We start from the raw sequence: 27,128 nt of genomic DNA, 5'->3' as shown, positions 1-27,128 counted from the left end.
AAAATGAGCATATTTGCAGGAGGTCTTATTTTGCATAAAGTATTTGGCTTTTTTTTTTTTTTTTACTATTTTGCCTAATTTATTCTTTTTTACTAGTCATGGAGAAGGGTAATTGGGACATTGTAGGCACTAAAAGCACACAAAAGCCTTATTTAGTTATGTTTAGTTTGGGGTGGGGGGAGGGGAAGGTGAGATTTCAGCAGTTGTTTCCTATATACTGTCAAGAAGTAGAAACTTGCTGCTTCTACCTTGACTTTATCACAGCATTCTTACAACCTCGCCTATTGCTTAAGTCGCAGCATAGGATTCTAAAACATTGTCATGCCTTGCTTTTATTTTATCTATTTACTTATTATTCAGTTTATAGCCTGGCTTATTCCAAAGCTCAAGGTGGGTTACAGAAAAGTCATATCCCCAGTATGATAGTGTAACAGTGATGATAGCATTTGGAATATATAGAATTTTTTTGATATTTTGGTTATGCAAGAGAACCTAGAGAATGCATATTGATTTTCTTTGTAGCAAGTGACATTAACACATAAAAGTCTAGCATGTTAAAACATGGTGAATTGTATATTGACGAGAAGCATTGGTAACTTCTGCACTGTGAGCCATTCTGTAAAGGCGGGGGAGGTGTTACAAAATTTGCTAAGCTGCTTCACACAATAAAATATGTGCAAATTATCTATGAGTCTACCATATCTATCTACCAGGCCCATGGACACCAAGCAAATATTCTTTCAACAGTATAATTGCTTAGACCAGTGGTCCCTAACCTTTCTGAGGCTGGGGACCGGCAGGGCATCGGGCCGTGCCCGCACCGCCGCGCCCGTGCGGGCCGCGCATGCGCGATGCGTGGCCCGGCCCTGATTCCCTCTCCCCGCCCTCCCGCAGTAAGAAGCTTTCCGGGCCGCAAGCTTGCGGCCTGGGAAGTTTTTTACTGCAGGGGGGGCGGGGAGAGGGAGCCGCGGCCCGGCGCCATGGCCTTCGCGGCCCGGCACCGGGCCGTGGCCCGCAGGTTGGGGACCACTGGCTTAGACGACTCGCAAGGAGTGAAGTAACGTTGGTTGAATGCAAAGAACACGGAATAGAGCAATCATTTCTACATCCTATTTTCCCTCATTTGCTGCTCATAAACACACATTCCCTGTTCCCAAATGGACTCATGGGGAAAGTACAGGTCATATCTTGAATAGGAAATCGACAAAAATTACAACTCCTTCCTTGCACAAGGGAGACTTCTGTTAGCTCTAGGACACTTGAGGTTCCATCCCCATGGTATTGATATATCAATCTTAAAATGTTCAAGCAGATTTGTTGAACAAATTGAAGGCCATACAAAGCTTATTTAACCAGTGCTAGCATAAAATGGGAATGATGATCAAGGTGTCACTCATCGATGGATGGTTTCTGGCCTTCTAGACTGCAAAGGCTGATTTCTCCCCCTCCTGTACAGACCAGCAGACACTGCCTGCTAGCATGTGTGGTCCTAGGAATCAGTCAGCTGAGCTGGTGATCATCTTGTGTTTAAGGAACCCCAAGATCCTAACCCTGACCTGGGTAGCCCAGGCTAAACCGATTTTGTCAGATCTTGGAAGCTAAGCAGGGTTGGCCCTGACCAGTATTTGGGTGGTAGACCTCCAAGGAATACCAGGGTCATGATGTCGAAGCAAGCAATGGCAAACTACCTCTGAAGTCTCTTACCTTCAAAACTCAATGGTGTTGCCATAAGTCAGCTTTGAATTGATGGCACTTTCCACCAACAGATCCTAGCCCTGACCATCCCTTTTGTGCTCTGTTTAACAACACAAGACCATTTTAAAAGGAGGCTTTTAAAAATCCCCTCTCATTTCCTTAGCAATATGTGCCTATACTTTGCAGCATACTGTAGCTCAGTGGTCCCCAATCTTTTTATCACCGGGGACCAGTTAAGGTTTGACAATTTTACTGAGGACTGGGGGGGGGGGTAATCTTTTGCCGAGGGACATTGCCTCCGCCTGAGCCCCTGCTCCACTTGCTTTCCCACTGGTGCCCCTGACTTCCTGCTGCCCGTTGGGAGGTGTTACCAGCAGCAGCTGCACAGTGCCACACCAAAGGGGAGCCCCAGCCACTGCAGCTGCTGGAAAGCACCAAAGGTGAGACGGTGGCAGAGTGGCAGGGCAGCCCCCAAGTGAGCAGCCAGGGAGGAGGACGAGGAGGAGCCACGGCCCGGTCCCCGGACTGGGGGTTGGGGATCACTGCTGTAGCTGAATGACTTGACCATGTCCATTTTTCTTGTCAGGTCTGTTTTCAGAGCCTGAGATCAGAAACTTCTGGGTCCTAGTGGAGCCTCTTCTTAGAATTGTAGTTGTTCTTTAGTGGTCAACCTGGCACCAGCAATACTGTTCTCTTATTGTCTATGTGCTTATTTTGATGAAAAGTGTTTTGGCAGACTGCCGAAGATTTACTTAATCTAAATGAAGCTTGTATAGCCTGTGAGTGGGTCCTGAGTTGACGGAGACCTTGAACTAGGAACCTATCCAACAAGAAGCAAACCAATTACTCAGTCAGATACAACAAACTTTATTTAACAGGATAAATAAACTAGCACAAACAGATCAATAGTGAATTAAAAAGGATAAAATAAGACTGGTGAAGAATGGCTATGAAAATAAAGGCTTGTGCAGTCCTAGCTATCTGCGCTTAACAGAATTCAGGTTATAGACCTTGCAGTTCTCTTGTTAATGGTGTATTCCGGCAATTTGTTTTGTAAACCAAGTTCTTGTCACTTGGCAAAGCAGAGTTCATGTTCAGTCCAGCACAGTCAAGGTTCTTCCAGTCACATATTCTCCTTGTTCCAGTGGGTTTTGGTAGCACAGAGATCAAAAGTACACCTTTGTGTTTTCAAGGGGGTGGCCATGTTGGTCTGAAGTAGCAGAACAAATTTAGACTCCAGTGGCACCTTTACGATGAACAGTTCTTTATTCAAGATATATGAGCTTTCATGTGCACACACACTTCCTCAGAAATGACATTGCATCTGAGGAAGTGTGCGTGCACACAAAAGCCCATACTTCGTGCTACTGGATGTTTAGTAACTCATTCAAGGAAGTCAGAGTTGGCTCCTCTCTCTTTTTGCTTTCACAATAATCCTGTGGGGGTTTGTTAAGCTGAGAGCAAGTTTCATGGCTGCACTGGGATTTTTGAATATGGGTCTCCCTCTCCCAACTCCTTGGAATCAAACCCATAATAGCCAAATACATCTCACTGGGTTTCCCCCCGCTATGTTTGATCCACTCGCTGACTTTCTGATCTCCGTCCCATCCCCAGACATGAGGTGGTGGAGGCTAGGAAGGAACTGACACTGATGATGGTTAATGCCTGGTCAATAAACAACAATTCTCCACCCTGCGAGATTATTTAACAGGGCAGGAGGTAGAACTGGCATGTATTACTAAAACCCTTAAAGATCTGGCCCCGCCTGGGTTTGTAGTCCTTCACCAGTCTCAGCTCCATAGTAGGGGGAGGGGTGGCTTTCTCCTACAGGGATTTCCCGGTGCCATTGATCGTTGGGGTGGAGTGTGTCAGAGTGGGGAGGGGTGGAGTTCGGTGGAGGACTTAGCTATTTGGGTGGTTTACCATCCACCCAACACTTCCCTGGCTAGCCTGTCAAGCCTCCAGGAGGTGGTGACAGCCGGCTTTGCACTACCCCAGGCTTTTAATCCTGTGGGACTTCAATGTCCATGCTGATTAGCTGTCCTCTGGGTCTGGTTTGGACCTGGTGTCGACCATGGAGACACTGGGGTTCTCCCAGTTTGTTACCAAACCCACCCATCAGGCCTGGCCATGCACTCGATCTGATCTTCGGTGCTGGGATAGATGTGGATTTAATGGGGGTGGGTTCTGACCCATGGTCAGACCACTATGCCCTGAAGGCCCAGCTCAGGATACCACCCCCTCCCTGTGTGGGCAGTTGGTGCATTTTATCCTGCCCGTGGAAATTAATGGAGCCGACTGCTGCTTCTATCATGTCTGTGAGGTCTCGCCTGGCCCAATTATTTAGGGTAGTTCCATCTTTGACCGCCCTCGAGGAAGGGTGCCAAAATAGCGGTCAGTTCGCTCTTGGCTGTGAGACATTAGCAAGCTTTTTTGCAGACAAAGTCTTGTTGCTCCGCTGGAACTTTCCTGCCACCTTTAATCCAGAAAGGGAACTAGAGTAAGGTGACCAGATTGTCCCACTTTTGGAGGGATATCTGGGGGTACCTGGCAAATTGTACTTATGTTGAAATTAAAAAAATATATATTACAATTCTATTTTTGTGTTCTATGAAACTTTTTGTTGCTCCATATAGACCAATTTTTAAATCAAGAACCCCCCCCTCCCGGGTCAATGGTGTCCCGCTTTATGAATGTTAAAATCTGGTCATCTTAAACTAGAGGCCCATTGGCCTCTGAGGGGGGGATACGTTTGATGGCTTCAGGCAGCTCTCAGGAACCGAAGTGGATGAGTTGTTGGGGTCAATGAGGGTGACCAACTGCCCCCTTGATCCCTGTCCATCTTGCTTGCTCAAGACAAGGGACCAGCGGATAGGAGGCTCTCTGGAAGAGATTATCAACCTCTCCTTGTCTACAAGGGAGTTTCCAGAGGTGCTGAAGTAGGCGGTGGTTCATCATTTACTGAAAAATCCATTGCAGAACCCAACCAACTACTGCCCAGTTTTGCATCTTGCATTTCAGGGCAAGTTGGTTGAAAAGGTGGACCATCTCCTGGCATTCTTGGATGAAGCTTCAGTGCTCGATCCATACCAGTCAGGCTTCCATCCTGGCCATGTGGGGGAGACAGTCCTGGTCGTCTTGGTGGATTTTATCCAGCGCCAGCCAGATTGGAGTGCTTTGGCCATCCTCATGATGCTCTAGCTGTTGGCTGCGTTTGACATGGTCAACTATGAGTTCTTGCCCCATCACCTTGCCGGGGCCAGAATCTGGGAGACAGCCCTTCAATGGCTATGCTCCTTTCTCTGGAACTGGACACAGAGGGTGGCAGTGGGGAAGGAATTATCGCACCCTTACTGACTCCCTTGCAGGTTCCCGCAGGGGGAATATGCTCCCCTACATTATTTAATATCTTTATAGGCCCTCAGGCAAAACTGGTCTAGAGTTATGGGCTGGAGTTTCACCACTTTACAGATGACAACCTGTTCATGGATGGCCACCCGGACTCCCCCCCCCCCCAGATACATTTGCCAGTTGTTTGGATGTCATTGCTGGATGGTTAGAGCAGTGTCGCCTAAAACTCAGCTCCTCCAAGACAGAGGTCCTGTGACTAGGTAGAAAGGTAGCAGACCAGGAAGCGCACCTACCCATGCTGGCTGGGGTACAACCTAACATCTTGTCCTCAGCCAGGAATCTGGGGGTGATTCTGGACACCTGCCTCTCTATGGAGGCTTAGACCACAATGGTAACCTGCACAGCATTTTACTACCTTCGCCAGGCAAGGCTACTAATGCCCCATCTTCCCCCGGACTGTCTGGCCACAGTGATCCATGCAACGATCACCTCTAGGCTGGATTTCTGTAACTTGGTGTACACAGGCCTACCCTTGTTCTTGTCTCGGAAAATTCCAGCTGGTACAGAATGCAGTTGCTAGGGTCCTCACCAGCATACCTTGAAGGACCCATATCCAATCTGTGATAAGGCAGCTGCATTGGTTGTATGTGCCAGCCTGGATCGGGTTCATGGTTTTGGTGTTAACCTTTAAGGCCATTCGAAGCTTGGACCCTGCCTATCTGAGGGACTGCTTGTCTCTTTAGGCCAGGAACAATGGGAGACCCTCCTCAGGTTACGCAATAACACCCAGCGTACCCCATCCTGGGGTGTGGACAGCTTCAGGGATGGGGGGAGGGATTATACTACCAATCTAATTTTATCCTCTTTTATCTATGCTTTGTTGTTTTGTTATGGGATGGGGTTTTATCATGGTTTAGGGGGGTTATATTATACCCCACCACAAGTCCCTGAAGAGTGGTGGGCTAAAAATCGAGGGAAGGAAGGAAGACTGGACATGAAGTCCAAAATTAAATCATTTTTGAATGTACACATGTATTATACTTGAAAGTTTCAAAATTGAAATATACTGATACAGTATTGTAATACTGCTATAATTTTGATTGAATCCAGTCTTCTCTTCCTGGAGATTTATTTTTAAGAAATCTAGACCATGAACATTGAGAATAATTATGTGCATTTGATATTATGCTGTCATACTGTCTCTTGTTGCATCTCAGTTGAACCACAGGGTTTGTGCATAAGGATCATTCAGTCCATAGAATTTTGCTCTTGGGCATGAGTTGGTGGAGTTGCTAATGTATGTCTCTTTTTTAATTAGGGTGTGGAGTTTGCAAAAGAATGATGCCGTCTTTCCAGCAGGCAGCCACAGAACTGAAGGGCATGTATGTAAGTGAGAGGGTCTGCAAGAACAATAAAATCCTTTGGTTTTTTTCAACTTTAAATGTGTTGTTTAACCCCCCCCCCCCCTCCAATATTGCTCTAACAACAAAGTTTAGTTTAAACAGGGAGCACAAATCTTCTCATATTGACCATGCGTGTTTTCCTAGTTATGTTGTTCTTATTGCACCAACTGATCACTTCCCGCAGTTATGATAAAAATTATTCGTATCTGTATATCCTTCCATTTCACATCTAATGATAGCATCTGTAGCGTTTCACCTGTAGCATCTGTAGTGTTTCACAGATCCATTATTCTTGTTCTGTTTTACCAAGATTATGCTGTCCAGCCAGTACAGTTTTCATACAGGCCAGTGAATCCATCAATAAGTATTTATCTTGGTTTGCTTCTTGTTGCAATGGGCTTTCAAGAAAGTTGTAGATATGAAATTCCTGCTGAACATCTCATGCAAGAGGGGTTCTCAGTCTCCACCCCTTGCCAGTAGTGCCTCCCCCACAATATCCTCGATGAACCAGCTACAGATGGCTTTTCAGAGCAACTTGAGTGTGATTGGTGCTTTGGAGGAGCTGGGAGGAGAGCATTTTCTCAGGAGCTGACTGCTAGCTCTGCTCTCTGCTGAGTAGGCCTTTGTGCTATAAAAGGTTCTTGCTTGCCAGAGGCGCATGCCAAAGGCACGCACAACACAAACAAAACCCAAAAGACTCTTGGGGTCAAACCATAATACTCTGTAAGGAGCCCAGAGCAAGAGCTAAAGGACTCTTGGCTGTTGGCTTTTCGCCTGAGGATCAAGCCGAAGGTTTCAGTGAAGCATAGGACTGTTTGTGGAGCAGTTCAGATGGATCAAAGTGGCATGAAGACTGAAGAAGGTTGCGTAGTGACATGTACCATCTGTGGAATGTTTGTCTTTTTACCTCGGGGACAATTTTTACAAATGCAGCAAGTGCAAATTAGTGGCTCTGCTGGAGGAGAAGGTCTGGGGATTAGCGAAACGATTGATTACATTGCAGGAGGAGGGAAATCTGTCAAAACAAAATCAGGAGCACCTAATACAGGAGGGTAATAATTGGAAGAATGTTTTCAGGATAAGAGATATTTAGAAGTAGTTTGCCATTGCCTGCCTCTGTGTAGGAACTCTGGACTTCCTTAGTGGTCTCTTACCCAAGTACTAACCAGCATTGACCCTTCTTGGGTTCTGTGATCGGATAAGATTGGGCCGTCCTGGGCCATCCAGGTCTTGGTGAATCCCAGAAGTTTACCTTCTCTAATAGAATCAAAGGGAGATAAAGTCAAGGAAAATGGTTATTTTGAATAAATGTGAGCAAAAACATTTGTATTGGATTTCTATTAATTTCGGTGTTTTCAGAACACTTTTGAGATTCTTAAGGCATTTTAAGAAGCAGTAAGCAGGAAAATTAGACTAAAGTGCAGAGTACACTATGAAAGGAGCAGGAATGATTGTTAGCCCTATATTCTTTGTACTTCCATTCTAATGTTCTAAGTGCAGGTGAATTGCTTCCTAGGAAATGTGTTTCTGATTGTAACCTTAATATTATTCTGTTGAAACATTGCTTCTTGTTGTATGTTTACTCTTGGCAAACTGCTATGCCAAAGTAACCAATTTGTGCTTGGCATGAAATTAGGTCACATTTTTCAAATTAAATTATTCTGGAATGTATTCCATGATTAAACATGGGGAAATGTACCTATCAGGAACGAACAAATGACTTACTCTGTGTTTCAAACCAGTGTTCTCTGATACGCTGGTATTTTCTTATGCTTAGCCTAGCAAAAGTGTTAATTTAATGTTGAAATTAATAAGAGTTCCATGCAACCCTTAAGAAAAGGACCTAGTTTATTAGGGACAGAAATGATTTCCAATTTTTCATACCTGCAGTTTTATTCAACAATCCTCCTTTCAATTTTACTTCCTACCAGTGCAAATTGAACCATTTATTTTTGTGTCATTTTGTTTTTCCTCATGTTAAATCTTCCCCATTACACTTCACACAAATTTTAACATCAATTTTATGTTATTTGAACAGATACATCAGAAAAATTAGTGTGAGATGTAAAAATTGTGTAAAAAATCCCAAACAAATCGGGAACACAAGACACGGGAGCAGGAAAAACAAAAAGGCCCCAAACAGATATGAAAATGAAAAAGGACATTTTTTCTAATTGGAAGTGATTTTTTTGCATTGTTCCTTTTAGGGTCTTAGATGATGTATTTAATACATCTAAGAGAAGAACTAGTTGTGATGACTGTGGACTTGTCAAATGGCAAGCTCAGGATGAATTGTCTCTCCTGCACTTGTAACATTCAGGCATTCTTAATCTGCATTGTGATGTCACGTTGTGACTGGATGTTGGAGAAACAGCAGAGATAACTATGCCTAAAAATTCAGGGGAAAGGGAGAGAAGTCAGTACAAGTCTTCCAGTTTCGTACTCTGTCCCATATTCTAGATCCCGTGTCATTCATTTCTAGTTCCCTTCCAATACCTGCCCCCAGAAGCAGGTATTGATGGCACTGGGGAAAGTAAGTTGATACAAGAAGTTAAGAACATATGTATTGTAGAAGTTGTAATGCTGAACTAGAACTGTGGAAACTCAAGTTCAAATTCCCCCTTTGCTATGAAACACACAAGGTGGCCTGAGCCTAATTCACAGGATAGCCTCTCAGCCTAACCTGTCTCACAGGGCTGATGTCAAGCTAAAATAAAGAGGGAGGGGGGCACAAAGAAGGGGCTGAAATACAGAGAGATGAGATGAGGGACAATGGGGCAACAGATGGTTTGACAGTTATGGTGATAAAAGTGCACTGTGGCAGGGAAGAAAGGCTAGAAGGTGCTCTTTTTTTGATAGAGCATCCTCTTTCAACTATGAGGGACAATACGCTAGTCCTTTGATGTGTTGACACCTTGTGATTGGAGGGTCCTGGTTTGGTGGGCTGGAGTCCCAAGATTTGGCATCCATATTGTCTAAGGCTCCAGAGCATATGTGGAGTAGGGCTCTTAGTGTATATGTTTGAGCGTATTTTACTGTGTGTTTTACCATGAAGGATGACAGAGGAGAATTAAGCTAGAGAGTGAGACATGGGGGCAAACTGCAGCTGCCAGAGATCAGATATGAAATGGATTGTAAGTAGTGTGTCTAGCAACTGTCTTTATGTTAATGTTATATTATGTGCTTTGCAATAATCTGGGCTGGTGCCCTGAAGAAATAAAGCTTAACTAGAGTGAGCCTGTATAAGTCCTTATCCCTCTATCTGGCCACTTGGTATGCCCTTGAGCAACACCCGTGAGGCTAGCTCAGAGCAACCCACTCAAAGGAGAGAGGGGCTGAGAGAGCTCTGATAAAAGGTGTAAGTGAGAAGAAAGTGATATTTTCAGTCAAGTCTGGTAGGAACACAAAGTAGTGTGTCTGCAGTCTGTAGACAGCTGATGTAAGAACTTCCCGTTTCATTCATTGGATGGTTCCTTGATTAGGTGTTGATTTTCCAGGCTGGTGGATTAGGAGCAGGGAAACACGAATTGCACATGCATTTTTACTTCTTCTACACAAGCAACAGCACATGACCACTTTGTGCAACTGTTCTGCTTTGAGATTTATTTCTCGCTAGCTCAAGGCACACTTGATCTGACTAGCAGCTTCCCTTGGAAAAACCTTTATTAAATTCTGACATAGTGCTTTTACGCGAAAAGAGTGTGTCCTGATTTTAGATGGCTGAGCGAGGGAGATTAGATGAACCCCTATGCTCTCTAAGGGGATTTAACATTATTAATCAGAAGTTAATCTTGGAGTTGCATTTTTCAGCAACTGGCCAATGAGGGATAAAGTTACAAGAAGGCTTGTGTCTAAATTTCTGATGAAAGGGAGAAGCAGCTGGATCCTCTGAGTAGTTTCCTTTTTAAAAGTGCTTGGAGCACTTGCAGAGTAAAGAGGTAGTTTATTATGGTGAGCATGAGCATAGGCTTATGAATCAGGCATGCTGTATCAAAACGCCGTTCTACTGGTCTTGCTCATGCTGGGAGATGAAATGCATTACCTTTGAGTTCTCTCAGTTTGGTAAAATATGGCCCTGGTATGGGTGCTGCTGCTGTGAAAATGAATTAAAGAGCTGTTGCTGTATGCAGGGGAGAGGGCTCTCTAACAGTAGTGTTTGGATATGCGCTCTGTTAATTCCCCTTGTTGAAGAGTGCTCATAATTTATGGAAAGCTTCTGTTTGGAGATCAACTGTCCTATGAGTAGAGTTTACACAGTAGAATCACAGTTTATCTGAGACTTAGGAAGCCATATGTCCACAGATCAATATGTAGCTGTATGCAAACATTTCCATTTATTAATATCTGGATTTTGTATGAGTTCCCTCCTCTTTAATCCTGTTCTTTCGCTGGTGTCCTCCGCCATCCTGATTAATATTTGAAATTACGTATATAAAATCACCTTGCAAGCAAATCTTCAAGTTCACCAGTCTTTTTCTGTATTCCCTGTGTTGGTGATTGTAGCTTAAAAAGGAAGAAAAGTTTCCACTTCTGAAATAAATAAATAAAAATCCTGATATGTAAAGCCTTCTTGCCATAGCAGTGCATAATTGTTAAGGAACTGGCTATTAATAAAACAGATCTAATTGAAATTATTAGGTCTAAAAAGAGAGGGATTAGACCAAAAACGTGTCACTTCTTATTTTTGGTTTTATGTTTTATATATTGTTCACTATCTTTTGGCTATGTTTGTCAGCTGTCTTGAGCTGCATAAAGAAGAAAGACAGTTCAGAAATGCTTTGAAGAAAGATATGAATACTTGTTTCATAGAGGTCCCTGCCCAAAATGTTGCCTGTGAGAGTCATGCATCCTCAAGAAACAACAGCAGACACATAGTGGGGAGCCATAGTGAAAAAGGGGAACCCACCCAAATTGTACCAAATCCTATTCCTTGCCACCAGAAGAAAACAAGGTATTTGGTTGTCTGTTAGGACATCCAAGATGTGGGTTCTATAGTATGCTGAACTGTCATTCAGAAGAAAAGCTTGTAAGATCAATAAACTTCTAATTATGTATAACTTAAAAACTACCAGAATTGTGATATCAAAGATATCTAATTACCATATATTACATGAATGGGGTTATTCTCATGTTACATTCTTATGAATATTCTATGACTCACATTAGGTTTAAAGGTGTGATTTGGCCACTCAGAGAGCTTCATGGCTGAATGCATTTGATTTTAATGCATTCTCCCTAATCTAAGAGTTTTCTGTATTTTTATTTTCTTCACTGATAAGTTCCTGTTTCTTAGTGGGAAAGAGTCTGTTCTACGTGGAGTTTGCTCCCTCAAGTGGTTGATTCAATATTACACTGGTTTATTTCCAGCATATCTCCTTGCAGATTTGAACTGCAGGTTTTTATGCTGGAAATAAAGTATTGTAATATCAAATCAGCCACTTGAGGGAGCAGAATGTGTTTAGAACAAACACCCCTCCCATCAGAAAGAATGTAAAAATTATTTGTTTATTTATTTTCATACTTATAGGCTGCTACTCCCAACCAGTCAACTCACAGTGGCTAACAACATCCAAAACATATAAACATATAAGCAACATATAAAAACAGTAAATCAATGTTCTAACCCCACATTCTTATTTTCTAAGTGAAGAAAATGAAAACAGGGAAAAGTCCTAAGGCCATTTCTTTGTTCACAACAGTACTCTGAGGGCTACTTGGGTATATTATGGAAACATCATGTTGAAAGTGTACACCTAAAAATATAAAGAGAAACTCAGATTGTGAATGCATGAATCATAAATTCAATAGGAAGCTTGAATTGTTCTTTAGCTCCCTGTTTAATATATTTGTTGGCTTAAATTATAAAATATTATCCAGTTCTTCTTCCAGTGTTAATATGGGTAGAGGAGAACAATGTGACTATGGTCCATATGGCCGTGGGCCCTGACAAAAGTATTCAAACGCTGCAGCTGCCTCAACTCATGGTATGCTGACACCTCAGACACAACTGAGGAAGACAAATCTTTTGTAAAAGTTGACTTCTGATACAGCCATGGTACTGATTCAGGGTTTGTCATTGCAGGTCCTTGCAGGGATGAATGTCTACTCATCTGAATTTGAAAGAGTAAAGGAAGAATACAGTGTTCGGGGATACCCAACCATCTGCTACTTTGAGTCAGTTTTGGCTTCCTCTGCACATAGATAATTCCAAAACGCAAATCATTTATTTTTATGTTTCTTCGGATGTCTCTAATCTTATTTTATTGCGTTCTCAGAAAAGGAAAATTATTCTTCAACTTTGAGAATTATAGTGCTACAGCAAAGGACATAGCCGAATGGCTGAAAAAGTAAGTGTCTGAAGGGTATCCGCTACATCTTGATAAGCGCTGCATTTCCAGTAAGCCCTGTTGCTCTTCAGGACTGGCTCATCCACCCACTGCCCCAAAAGACAACTAAAGCCTCAGCACTGATCTATTAAAGATAAACTTGGTCTATCATTGGCTTTCAGTTTCTGTGCTTCCTGTTTTATACTGGCGCTATCTTGCCAGTTGCAACTCTCCATTATCTTTCCTGGGCATTGGAAGGATGTCATTGATCTGTGTCGAGGCTTCATTTAAAGCCTCAGACTTTTAAATTTTCATTGCTTTGTTGCACACACCTCCATTATGAGACAATTTCAGATGGCTCTGACTGACAGATTGTGAATGTTTCATTCCAGTGTCTTTGACAGGGGAGAGGCTTAATGGCCTTTTGGAATGATTGCTCCTAATCGAGAGGCAATGAGGTTTAAATCTGCTAGACCATAATCCAAAGGATGACACTGGGGTTCCTTGTTGTTGCTGTTTAATAGCCCAGTATTTTCACCAAAGCCAGTATGACTTTTTTTTTTTGACAGGGAGGAACTGCAGCAAACACAGATTTTAGTTAGGCTCTTTATCAGGAAGGAGATGCCTTGCAGATGCGAGGCTGACCCAGGCAGAATTGATAGACACAGAGACCTTGGAGCAAGATCATGAGCATCATTAACATAGATCTGAAATGGAGAGTTTGTAATTTGATGTTGAATTTGGAATGAAACTTGGAAGCTTACCTTTTCTCAGCTGCTTTACTTCACTGCTTGCTTGCTTGCTTGCTGTTCTCTTCAGCATCTTGTTGGGTGCAATTCAAAAAAAAGAAAGAAAAAGGGATGGCTTTTTCTGACCACATAATTTTAGCTAATCAGGAATTATGTAGGAACCATAATAATATAATGATACCACATAGTAAATAAGATTTGGCTATGCGGTATACTAGAAAGTGCGATCAGAAGCTAGGGCAAGGGTTCCTGGCCTACTGAATTATTTTTTTTAAATGATTTTGCTTTGCCCTGAACTATTATCAAACTGAGTCTAGTTTCACAGGCTGCTAAATTGTTCATGAAAGGTACTTCTGAGTTTTTCTAAGCCCAACTCAATACTAAATTTACAAAGCCATTCACATAAATTTCCTAGGTTATCCTTACTGGCAAGAGAAGCTACTGTCTCCTCATGGAACGAATTTCAGGGTGGTGCTGAGGTTGAAAAGGTAGTAGAGTAAGATTACCCTGTGATTTCATGGCTGAGCTGAGATTTACATAGATGAATCTAGATGGGGTATGAATCCAGTAATAATTTCCTTGGCAGAATGTATTTCCAACATAGAATGAGGCTTTCATGCCTTCCCAATCTTGCAGCGCCTTAAAATGCTGGGAGTAGGGGACCCTAAGAAACAGGAGAGGTGGGTATGCATAAAAAGGGGGAAGCTGTTGAAAATTGCACCCCCCTTTTGTTTTCAGAAATGTATCACTGGGTCCAATCCCATAGGTGCTATTATATATTGTGCTGTGATAGATAGCTATTATTGATTACTTTGATTTCAATTGTGTAATAGTGCAGGTGGGTATTTTCCCCCCATGTAATCACTCTGAAAGTGCCTAATACTGAATCAGGCTTGTTAGTCCTCATGGTCAGTACTGTCAATCCTGACTGGTGGCAGCTGCCCAGGATCGGAGGCAGAGGTTTTCCACATCACCTACTACCTGGTCCTTTCAACTAGAGATTCTGGCTCTTTTGCTGAGGCACAGCTCCTCCCACTTTCCTGTATTCTGCTGCCTTCCGCTATTTGAAAGTGTATTTATTCATATATAAGTATAGTGTGGGCTGCTGTAGTTTGGGATGGATTCATGCAGAAGAACAGTTATTCTTTGCATTCTTGTATAAGAGGAAAAAGCCGTGTTTGCATGTACAGAATTGACTTGCGTGTCCCTAGGATAATGGGGGGTATCCAATAATCCATAGCTAAGATGAGCATATATCGAGCAGAGCTGGGAAGAGGTTATAATTCGGTATAATTTCCATACAATATCCAGTCTGCTGTCTCTTACAGCATGGAATACTAAGCAGCACACAGTGCTACTGTGCAGATCAAAGAGTGAAATTCATTCCTAGCATTTATGCCTCTTTTGGTCTATTAAGAAAGCAAGTCCAGTGAGAGCAGAGAGATATTTGTCACCTGGCCTTCCCCCAAGCAGTGATGTATGCCTTCATCACCTGTACCTTTACTCTTTACCTTTCGGCTCAGCATGAATGCCCTTATCTCTTGGCAACCACATGCAGAACATTAGAAGTGTTTGAGCCCCCACCCTTTCCTTCACTTCAATCTGCCTACATAGTCTGATAATCCATGTAATATGCAGTGCTTTTATATCAGCACTGTGACAGCTACCGAATGCAGCTACCGCGTAAGGCAAAGTGGAACAGCTGCAGAATCGTCCCAATGATAATCTCCACTAACAAGCCACTCTGGGCTTTGGCTGATATTTCAGCCATCCAGAGCTAAAGACAGCTGTTTGTCCTCAATTAATTTTCAATGCATGCTTAATAGTTTCCCAAAAGGCAAAATGATGCAGCAGTTTTCCTTCCGTTCCTTTTAAAAAAATCAATATTGAAGAAAAAAATCATATTCAGAAACCCTGCAGCCCATAATTGAGGCTGCAGCCATAATTTGTATACGGTGGAAACCTGGCACATATGCCCAATAACGGCAATGAATACTCAAAGGAGTCTGTAGTATGAGTAGGCCAGTGCTCTGTGGCAGTGATTCCAGAAGGCCTGAAAAGTATAATTGAAGAATGGTCGGACATATGTAGGTAATATGTTAGAAATGAATCTAATTAAAAGAACAACAAAGCAAATAACTTTGTCAATTAATTCAGCCTACTGTTACTGGCTGATAGCATTTTTTAAAAGGGGGGGGGGACTCTTTTAACCTGAGCCTCAAAGGAGCTCCCATGATTTCAGTGAGGCACCTGCTTGCCATTGCTGGAAAGTGGAGGATCTGTTCAGAGAACAGACAAGTCCCTGATTTCCCTTTTGAATGGAAGGTGGAGGAAGGACGTACCAGAATCAAAATGCAGCTTAGAGGGAATCCAGGTTCCATATATATTTTAGTAGTATATATGCAGGGTTTTGGGGGTCACGTGGATATATTTGCTTAACAAAAAGAATGGGCTGGACAACCAGATAGCACATATAAGTTAATTTCAGCCTGAGTAGAAACAAATGAGTTGAAAGTAGAAATCAAGTAATAAATAAGCAATAAATAAAATAGGTAAGTTGAAAAGAACGCTTGTAGTAAACAAATAATTTTTTGGGGAAGAGTGAGTGCAAAATTTTAGTCCAGCAGCATATTAAGTACCAACTGAACTTTCTAGGGTATATAAGTATCAGATGAAGGAAACTTAAAAAGTTGTTGATCTTTAAACTGCTACTGGACTTGGGATCCCTCTTACTACAGACTAACACATGCAATGTGTTAGTGTATAATAGCCCATGGTTTTTGTCATCCATACCAGCTACTCTCCTATTAAATAAATTGTACAAGGAGCCAGCATAGCATAGTGGTTTAGAACATGATGTGTAAGCCAAAAATTGTTGTTTGAAATCTGTGTTCTGACTTGAACCCATTAACCTTGCTCTGTGCACTAGTAACACATTTATAAATTATTATTATTAGATTTCTATTGAATTATTATGTTGCTATATTATTGTTTCTTACTTAAAATATACTAAGGAGCTGTTGTCTAACATGCAGGAAAAAACATAACATGGTTCTTTTTTCAGTAATCACAAAACTCACTTTTTTTAGCACCTGGGGAAGTATTTCAGTGAATCCTAATAAGTAGGAAATGAAGCAATTACAAGTATCTGACATTAATTGATTATAATTTAATTGTTCCGTACCAACTTAGTTTCTTAGTTTCCCTTAAGATAAAAAGTTTTATTTGAGACAATTCTGGGTATAGTATGACCTTATCATTAGTTGGGCATTTAAGCTGGTCCCCTTATGACAAATTTAGGAATACAATGTGTCACATTGTGTGTATGTGTAATTGTTTCTAAAATGAACTGATGAAATTTAAGATACTGTTTCTAACATTGCTTCAGAACTCAGGTGATATGCAACTTGAGACCTTAGTCTGTTTAAAAAAATAACAGTATGATGAAAGTCTAGAGGGAGAGTACTCTTTGAAGTAATGGGTAAGGATGTATTATGTTAGAAATCAGATGAAAGTTCAAAATAATTTAAATAAATTCATTAGATTTATAGTAATAAAGGATAAGCACACAATGTTGTACGTTTGGAAACACTGATTGAAAACCAGGTTAACAGTTTGTAGATAATAGTGGATAACGTCACCAATGGGATGCTGGGGCTCAAGAGCCTAATGTCACATTATATTCAGCTGTATTTTAATTACGACCTGTGAAACGATACAGCCTCGTCTAGTCAGCTTCACTAATTCACCCCCCTTGTGAGCTTTTGTTCTATTAATGTGAAGAGGATCTGCTGTACTCATGTGAAGAGGGATTTCTGCTAGTTCTCCTGCACATCCATGTTGTTCCTGATGGTAGTAGCTGTTCTGGAAGTGATGGGGACTGCATTTGGCAGAGATAGATCTCTGCCATAAATCTGCTCCATTGATAGAATCCTCTCTCTTTAGTGCTAATGGTGATAACACACACACAAACACACAAATAAACAAACTGGAAAAGATTTTTAAAAGAGCTATGAGAAGGCAGAGTGGAACTGTAACTCCAGTCTATTTGCTTTGGAACTGTATAGAGTATTTCTTCTCATGAAGGCGCTCAAGGCACTTAGTACTGAATAATTTTAGTTCCTTTTAAAAATACATATGATTTTGGGATATTCTTCAGCGGTTTTGTCCTTGACTAATGAGGACCCTTATTTTTTATCTTGGAAAGAGAGAATTCCGGAAATACACGTTCTTGAGCTGTTAGCTAGCTTGAGAAGCAAATTAAAAGATGCAGCTTAAAATGGCATAATTTGGAAATGCATGCTTCTGGGCAGTCAATTTTTGGATAGCTTTGCTCTATAAAATGTGATTCACACTGCCTAGCTACTGTTGGACAACTTATCTTTTTGGCTCTTGCTTTCTAGCATGTATGCTGAAATACTTTGCTTCTAATTTCTAGCATGTTTCTCTTTTTTTAGTGAACAAATCTATATATATTCAATTTAGGCTGTTCTAATATTCTGGGATGCAGGGTGTGTGTGACTTTGATTCACCCATACTAGTTATGTATTTATTTGATTTATAGGCTGCTCCAGCTAGCTCGCAACAGCTGATAACTTAAATTAAAATACATTTCAGAAAATTCAATTAAACATTAAGTAAAAACCCCCTCCCACCTTTCCCAACCTCCCCCAAACCCCATACCTCTCAACCCCTTACCCTCCACCAAACCTTCTATTGACTACAATTTGTGTCTACGGAAGATGCTATAGGCTATTGGAGCACTGGGGTGGGCAGCTAAGATCTTCCTCAGCCTGGCCTCAACCAAATGCCTGGTGGGAGAGCTCTGTCTTATAGGTCCTGCAGAACCAGGTTAGTTCCATCAGAGCCTTCATATCTTCTGGGAGTTCATTCCACCAGGCAGGGGCTGAAACTTGCTTCTAAAAAGCTATGGCTGGTATTTTGGTACTTTTTCCTCTCCTTTTTAAATCTCAACGGAATCATGAGCAAAAATAAAAACTGCAAAAGAATGACTACATGTATGACATATCACAGGGTTCCATTTGTAGTATACCTTGTATGTTCTACTGGTGTTACAAATTCTAGAATCGATTTTTCTCCTGCCTCCTCTCAGTTTCTCATTTTTATTTACGTTTCATTTTCTCCTAGAGTAGGGATGGTAACATATGCATAATCAGCTGAATTTCTCAAGATCAAATTGCTTAAGACAGGTGCCCCCTTACCAACCCCCCTCCCCTTTTTTTTGTAGTCCTCAGCCACCTAAACCACAAACACCAGAAGCACCCTGGTCAGAAGAGGATAATGCTGTGTATCACCTAACAGATGATGACTTTGACAAGTTTATTAAGGAGCATCCTTCTGTATTAGTGATGTTCTACGCACCATGTGAGTTAAAACTTTTCGTTGTTTCATACCTTGAATTGTACTGTCTTATGAATGCAAAAAAAATATTTTTTTTAATATGTTTTGGTCCTTGGAGAATGGAATTTGAGTTTCACTGTGCAGGTTTGTTTAAAGTATCAGGTAATTGTATTGAAGTAGTTCATATATAGCTAAGAAGTGAGATGTGCAGTAACTCATCAGAACCATAGTTTCTGAGAAATTAGCATGACTACTGTACCTGAGCAGGGCCTCAGGATATCTGGAGGCATAGGACCCATGTTTGACATAGTTCTTAGAAGTTCTGGGTGCTATTTTGTGTCCTCATGGCAGCATCTAAGGCCCAATAGAGGCTTTACTATCACAACAGATATGCTCAACATTCACGTGCCAATAAGTAAAGATGCTTGGTAGTGTAGCATTGTATTAGGGCTCCATAGTTAGGCCTGATCTGCTAAGTTCAGGGCCAACATCTTTTTGGCCAACTCAGAGGGGCACTTGGCAAACTAATTTTGCCCATCACTGAAGAGTTATCGAGAAAACAAGGCCTTCTCCCCAAGATACTAGTGGAGAATATACAGGGAGTTGTTTTTAAGTGGGAGTGTTCAAATGTTTAGCCCTTTTATCATTTGTTGCTCAGAACTTTCATAGCTACCTCATACATTTTGAACAAGAATGCTGAATATAAATATTTTGTCTAACAAATTTAATCTGTTTCTCAGATACTAGGGATATGTAAAAACAAAATTCCCATTTGGGTCCATTGGATTTCCAGAAAATCCTGGTATTCAGATGCAGTCCCCCCCCCCCCCAGATATTCTGAATTTTTTCAGGTCCATTAGACCCAAAAAGAAAAAAGCTGATTTCAAAAATCTAGTCTGACCCTAGGTCTGGTTTGGCTTGTCCTGCAACATGGTTTAAACTGAGCTCCAAGAGGAGTGAGTCCCAGCTGATTAGTATAGCTGGTAGCTGAATCAAATCAGAGAAGCCAAAAAGATTCTGCTTTCATTTTGGTTCATGTATACTGGTAGCTGATCAAATCAGAGAATATGTAATTGGCTTAAATAATACCTGAAAAATACCAGTATGTTTTTGGCTCGGTTTAGCCAAATGCATGCTCCTATTGAATACACATGTTAGAGTATTTAAATCACATTTTTCCACTTCAGAGAAATGCTCACTAAAGAGAAACTTAATAAAATCAATTTTGCCTGAGCATAAATCATGAAATCCCCACTCTACCACGAAGCACACTGAATGACCTTGGGGCAGTCACTGTTTATCCTAATTTAGAGGGTGGTTCTGAAGCTAAAAGGGGGTGGAGAGCCATGCATGTTGCCCTGCAGTTTTTGAAGAAGGGCAGCATAAGTATCAGAATAATTGTTTGTTTTCTCTAGTATTTTTCAGTGAGCAAACATTCTAGATGTAAACTGCACGGAGCTTTTATTCCAACCCCAGATAGATTTAGTCCCTGCCCAGAATGCGATTTCCATTTGGATTTTGGGCGATTTTAATTTTCCTTCTGCAGCAAGAAGGATTGATCCGGAGTGACCCTACCTTTATTGTGCGATATCTCAGAGTGCTTTTAAGCCCGAATATCCAGCTTGGGAAAGAAAGCTCCGGATTGGGAAAGAAAGCTCCGTGGTAGAGAACCTCTGATAGGCTACACCTGGTCATGTGACATGCTTGCCTTAAAGGAGAAGCCCCTAATTTCTCTCAACTTCTGTCGGTCCTGGATTTTTCCTCCCTCCTCTGCCTTTTTCGATCCTCTCTCCCTCCCCTCCAAGAAAAGAAAGAGGCTCCCTGCCTGGCTCCTCTCCCCCCACTCCTTCAAGAAAAGAAAGAAAGAGGCTTGGCTCCCCCCCCCACCTTCTGAGCCTCCCTAACCACGTGCAGAAGACTTTCCTGTTTCAATGGGGGGGGGGAGAAAGAATCGAGTTCAAAATCTGAATTCAACAGGATTGACAATGGAATAAAGAAAGTAAGTGCAGACTCTGCCCTAGTTAAACTTCATAGCAATCGTATAGGTAGGCTGCTGCTGACTCCATTTTGCAGATGAAGAAGAGAGGCTGAGCTTTGTCTTGTCCAAGGCTATCCTGAAAGTTGCAGAATGAGCCAAGATCTGAGCTGTTCTCCAAATCCAGCATTTTGACTTAATACACCGCATTAGAAAAAGCTTTTATCCTAGAACCATAGAAGCTACAATGGTTTAAAAATGCATTGAGAACATTTTTGCTGATGGAAAAGATGATAGCTAGTGATTTACTTAACCGTTCTAATTCATGCTGCTAGGATACAGAAGCACCTTTTCCCTTGGAATCCCTTGCAGACAACATTATATGGTGACTATGCAAGATAATTATCAGACGACAGCCATAATAAACAATTATCTCCATGATAAAAAGATCTTTTCCAGATACTTTTTATATTTGTTAACAAAGTCACCTTACAAATATTAAGTGACAAAGTTTGTATGTCAAAACCAAGCAGCAAAGACAAAGCACATATTAGTGTTGTTGTTGTTTTTTAAATCCCCTTGGCATACTTAAAGGTTACAAATGTATTAGCTCAAGAAAAGCAACAAGAATCCAAAGTAATATGTGTACCCTGAGGTTTACATCTGATTTCTTCATATAAATTCCATTTCCTTTCCTTTTATCCAATAAAAGCTCTACGATACATCAGTCTTGAGCAGTGAATAGGGGTTGTTAATCTCTTATCTCCTAATAGACAAAAAGAGTAAAAAAATGTTGCAACTTCCAGCGTTCATTTTTGATCCTTGTCAGAAAATAAAAGGTAACTTAGTCATATAATATACATCCGAATAAACTTGAAAACATGGTAAAATATAATGCCTCCTGGTATTTGCAGAAGGATACGTGTTATTGTGTCGATCTTACTTAAGGGATAGGAGTACATTTGTTCTGAGTAAGGGTAAACATGTGAGCCTACTTCTCATAACTGCCGAGAAGGGAACATTTAGTCTGGCCACAATGAACTCCCTTAAACAGGCTTTGGGAAGACAATAGATAGAGAGAAGAGATTATGGAACTGGAACACGAAAAAAATTAGGATGAATAGCTGCAGCATGTCTTAAAGACAGAGCTTTGGTGATCAGTTGATTTTACACAATTTCTTACCAAAGTAAATGTTGCATAAGAGCCCAAAGCCAGGATACCGTCCAGGTTAAGATCAAGTATCTCAAAATATAAGAGAAGATGGTCAGTGTTTTCATTTACCAAAGAAATCCTTATGGCTACTCTGTAAAGGATAATAGGAATGTCTTTTAAGTTAAAGACAAGCAATACCTGGAAAATAGTTCCCCCCTCCATTTTGAAAAAAAAATTAATATGCTGTAAGTACAGTTTTTTGCTTTTCTCCTTATCGGTGACTGATGAGGTCCCTGCTTTAAGTTAGATGTGAAAAGGACACCCAAATATGACAACTCCTTCACTTGCTAAATTTCTTCCCTATTCAGAGTCAATCTGAATATTGAAGGATTCTTTTTTTTTTGAAGAAAGCAACTACTTTAGTTTGCTGGTTGTTTATCTTCAGGCCTTCCTTAATGCAACATTTTGAGAATTTTTTTAATGCTCTCTGCAAACCAACTCTTGACTGAGACAGCAGAGCAGTCCTATCAGCGTATAGCTGGACTGGAATATTGCAGTTGGCCAAGTGGAATGGATGGCAGAACTCATTAAAGAACTTAAATTGTAATTTATAAGATTTGTAACACTGACTCAGTTACGAATGAGCTTTTGTAACCAATACTCCTAATGTACGGTTGCATTGTGTCAAACTAATTAATATACACATTGCTGTCTTATAATGGTGCTTTAACATCTGCTGCCTCAGGCAGCCTACTGAACCTTGTCTCAGGCACGTAAATATTTTAATACACTAATAAACGAACAGTGAAGCTGGCCTATTCTAAAGAGAACCAGGGCCTGGGTCTCCCAGGTATGTTGTGGAGTCCCTCTTGCTGAGTCTCTATAGAACTGCCAATTTTTATGACTTTTGGAAAGACCTCCAGAGCAAGAGAGCAAGGTCACCATGCCAGCTTGCCTCTCTGCATAAATGCTGAAAAGAACAGCAAGACTATGAGGAGAGGTCACCATGTGGGAATTTCTTCTAAGAATTGTGTTCTTGGACTTGGCTTCTTTTTTCTATCTCCAGCTCATTTGGCCTGCTTTCCACAGCATGTGCCTTGACATTGGTGAGATTTTGCTCCCGTATCACATGATTGCAGCACAGTTGCTCCCAAGAAATGTTGGACTAATCCTCTATAAGGCTCAGAGAATATTCAAGTGGTAACATATGTTTGAAAATAAATGATTTTATAATTTTTGTTTAAAAAAGCAAAGCAAAATACAATTATAACAAACATATATGTTTAGCATTAGAACACCTTTGTTCAAGTGAGTAACAATTTGGCCGATAAATTGATAAATACGAATCTCCATTCTATTTTAGTCAATTATACTTTTACTTGCAATAAAGCCCATTGTGCAAAAAATACAGTAGACTTTAGAGAACTGTTATTGGTCATTTCTTTAATTTTTTTCATGAATGTGGAGGGATTTGCAGGATGATTGGCCCACAATGTTTATAGTCTTTTTGGTTGTTCTGGTTTTAGAGTTTGTGGGATTTTTATGGTGTTATATTTTTGGGGTTATCTGTTTTTAATTTTTGTAGTTGTTGTAATTATATTATTATATAATACCTATTATATAACTATTATATAATACCACACATTGTATTTGGGATTATTATGTTGATAAGAATATATGCAAGTAAATCAACAAAACAGATGAAATACTCTGTATGGGAAGTGATGCTGTGTCTTCTTGGTGCTTGGGGGAATACAGTGGGAGGGCTTGTGGAGTTTGGGCCTGCTAATGGGCCTCCTTGTTTATTGTCACCCAACTTTTAATTTTGGATTTATTAACTAGGTTAATAATAAGGCTGGGAGTTCAATCCCAGCAGCTGGCTCAAGGTTGACTCAGCCTTCCATCCTTCCGAGGTCGGTAAAATGAGTACCCAGCTTGCTGGGGGGTAAAACAGTAATGACTGGGGAAGGCACTGGCAAACCACCCCGTATTGAGTCTGCCATGAAAACGCTGGAGGGCATCACCCCAAGGGTCAGACATGATTCACTGCTTGCACAGGGGATACCTTTACCTTTACATTTATACTGTACTAACCCAAGTTTAGGGTAGGTTTATTGTTCAGAGGTTTTCTAACTCTATTTCCAGTTTTCTCAGTCCTAGAGTTGCCACATTTTGTTCAGGGATTGATTTCAGCCATCTAATGTTGAAGAAGGTCCTAATAATCTCAGTTTCACTATCAGCTTTTCATAAAACAAAAATTACTGTTAAATTGGGTATAAATTTTCAACTTGGGTTTTACCATGTTGCTTTCTTTCTCACTTGGCTCATAACTCCCTTGAAATGCCTATCAGGAGTACTTCAGCCAGAATAAACAACTATGTTTCAAATCTGCTCTGTGATTCCAGAAATAGCAGTCAAGTGCTTTGATCTTTTCAAAATACATTGAAAGTGTTCTTTCTTGCTAGGGGAATCCTAAAACGCATGCCAGATTTTATCTTGAAAAGCTAAGATGGAATGTCATGTCCCTGAGGTGGATGCGTATCCAGATCTATTAACTGATTGCCAGCAGGCAGGCTTTCCCCAAGGCACAGCTACATTTATACAAAGCATTTTTTGCTTAGATCTAGTTGCATAAACTGCATTTTGCAGCTCTTGGGCATTTTCCATTTGCAAATTTGTGAATGCCAAATGTTAAGACAATTATGCAGAGTCTTGTATTTACAGCTACATCATATCTTTTCAGATCATTTCACACAATAGTTGAATTTCCTGAGGCTGTTGAGTATAGTTCCTCCAGTATATGCTCTGAGTGTCCTCCTCTCTTGTGTGCACTTCATTTTTATACTACAGCAAACTCTAGAGTATCTAATTGGAACAAAGATGCCATGTAAACAGCAAAGAAGTCCTCAGGGTGCTAGAGAGTGGAGCCCGACTTCTAGTGCACTCTGTTCTCCCACCATGTAATTTTTTTCCTTGAGACCTAACTTGAGGCAACCGATCTCAAGGGGAAGATTTGGGGGAACTATTAAATGACAGCAGATTCCCAGTGGCTAAATTTTGTTAAAGTATTTGGGAGGGCCGTTTTAATTTTCTGCCTCAGGCAGAAATCTTTTGGGCCAAGTGGAAAAAGGAAATTTAACCTGCAGCCAATCCAAAGAAAGAAAAAATGTGTAGGGGGAAATAGGGTTCTATTATCTATTAACCAACAAAATCCAAACCAAATAAATATCCTTCCCAAAATAACCCAGAATTATAACTTTGGATGGGCATGAACAAGTTCACAACCTCAAATCTGTCATGAATTTGGTCAGTTTGTCATCCCCACCCCATCTGCAACCCAAGTTTGGAAGAGGTACCTCCCCCAAACATTTCCTAGAGTGTTTGCTTCACTTAATCTTCACTTTTCACATCTCCTTAAAATAATGAATTTTGCTTTTGGCCCTCATTTCTTTCGTTTCATATACACAAATAATAGGGACAGAATGAGAAATCATACTACATTTTTACCCCAAAGTTGGACAAATCAATATATAGACTCTGTTGTACTTAACTGTTTTACAACTTCAATCTTGGTTTCCTTTTTTCTTTGAATAGGATCTTTGTTAGTGATGCCAATATCTCTTGAAAAATTATTTAATTAATTAAATTTATTTATTTATTGGATTTCTATACTGCCCTTCCATATTGCTCACTGTGGTTTCCATTGGGGGATACATGGAACGAAGTCTAGAGGTGACTGTCACATGGATCACTGTGGCTAGGTGTTCTGGTGCCAAGTAGGGCGCTAGTAGCTTGGCTTGGCATAAGTGGGGAGGCATTGAGGATCACCCCCAGGTTTCTGGCAGAATGGACTACCGTTAGACGCAGTCTGTCCAGGTTGGGTAGGCATGCCTCCTCGCTTGGTCCCTTCTTACCCAGCCACAGGACCTCCATCTTTGAAGGGATGAGCTTCAGACGACTCTGCTTGAGCCATTTTGTCACTTCTTCCAGGCATTTAGTTAAAGTTTCTGGGGGAGAATCGGGGTGGTCATCCATCAGGAGGAAGAGCTGGGTGTCATCTGCATATTGGTGACAACCCAGCTTAAACCTCCATACCAGCCGAGCAAGAGGGCACATGAAGATGTTAAATAAAATAGGAGAGAGGACTGCCCCCTGTGGGACTCCACATGTGAGCTGATGACAGTTGGATACTCTCTCTCCTATTTCAACCCTCTGGCCACGACCCCAGAGGAAGGAGGTCAGCCATTTGAGAGCTGTCCCCCATATCCTGGCTTCGGACAAGGCAGTGAACTAGGAGCTCATGATCTACAGTGTCAAACACTGCTGATAGATCTAATAGTATAAGCAACGCTGACTTGCTTTGGTCTAGCTGGCAACGGAGGTCATCTGTCAGGGTGATTAGCGCCACTTCCACCCCATGGCCAAGCTGTAAACCTGACTCAAACGGGTCAAGGGCTAAAGTTTCCTCCAGGAATGCTGATATTTGGTCCACTGCAGCCCTTTCAACTAACTTTTATCAATGAATGGAGCTGCTCGTAGGTTTTATATGGTCCTGAGTGAGCCTTGGTGTGTACTCAGATGTCTTAAAGGCAGACTTTATTTTATCATAGGTGGAACTAAATGGATCTGGATGGTAAGTCAGAAGGAAAAAAATCCCACATAGCAGTTCACATATCCATATCCATGGTTCCTCCTCTTTATATTTGTGAAACCGGCATCAGGGAGGAGCGAGTCCAGCTGTCTGAGTTAGAATAGGGCCGATCAGGGTGCAGCCAGCTTTGCCCCTGTGGCTCCCACCCTCCCTCACCAAACGCTCACCCCTCGCCTCACAGATGCGCCTGGCTGCTGGAGCCACCGAGTCTGCAAGCCTCCGCCGCTCCACCTGCGCACTTGCCAGGCCCCAGATAAGCGGATGTGGTGGTGCGGGGGAGGGGAGAGATCCCTTCCTTGGGGCCAGGCAAGCTCTTCCGCCACCTTGCAGAGATGGCGAGAGCACTTGGCAGGCCCCAGGGAAACGCTGAGGCGGGGGGGGAGGGGGGAAGTTCCCTTCCCTAGGGCCCACCGAGTGCTCTTGCTGCCTCTGTGAGTTGACGGAAGCACTTGCCTGGCCCCAGG

The 27,128-nt window shown here is 41.5% G+C and overlaps 1 protein-coding gene across 2 annotated transcripts in view; it reads left to right on the top strand.

Moving 5' to 3' along the window:
* The window catches only part of PDIA5 (protein disulfide isomerase family A member 5), a 201,510-nt gene that overhangs the window by 103,600 nt on the left and 70,782 nt on the right, over positions 1-27,128 (top strand). For both annotated transcript variants that reach the window (XR_013228164.1, XM_077320450.1), the window contains exons 8-11: positions 6,365-6,432; positions 12,532-12,623; positions 12,725-12,796; positions 18,773-18,909. Coding sequence is in view for 1 of the 2 variants with exons in the window: in XM_077320450.1 (XP_077176565.1) it covers positions 6,365-6,432; positions 12,532-12,623; positions 12,725-12,796; positions 18,773-18,909 (369 nt within the window). In the remaining variant the exon portion in view is untranslated. The remainder of the gene's footprint in view (positions 1-6,364; positions 6,433-12,531; positions 12,624-12,724; positions 12,797-18,772; positions 18,910-27,128) is intronic.

The sequence above is a fragment of the Paroedura picta genome, chromosome 2, assembly GCF_049243985.1.
Source record: "Paroedura picta isolate Pp20150507F chromosome 2, Ppicta_v3.0, whole genome shotgun sequence".
NCBI lineage: Eukaryota > Metazoa > Chordata > Lepidosauria > Squamata > Gekkonidae > Paroedura > Paroedura picta.
The sequence above is the reverse complement of the archived record's forward strand: the minus strand, read 5'-3'. Positions and strand labels throughout refer to the sequence as shown.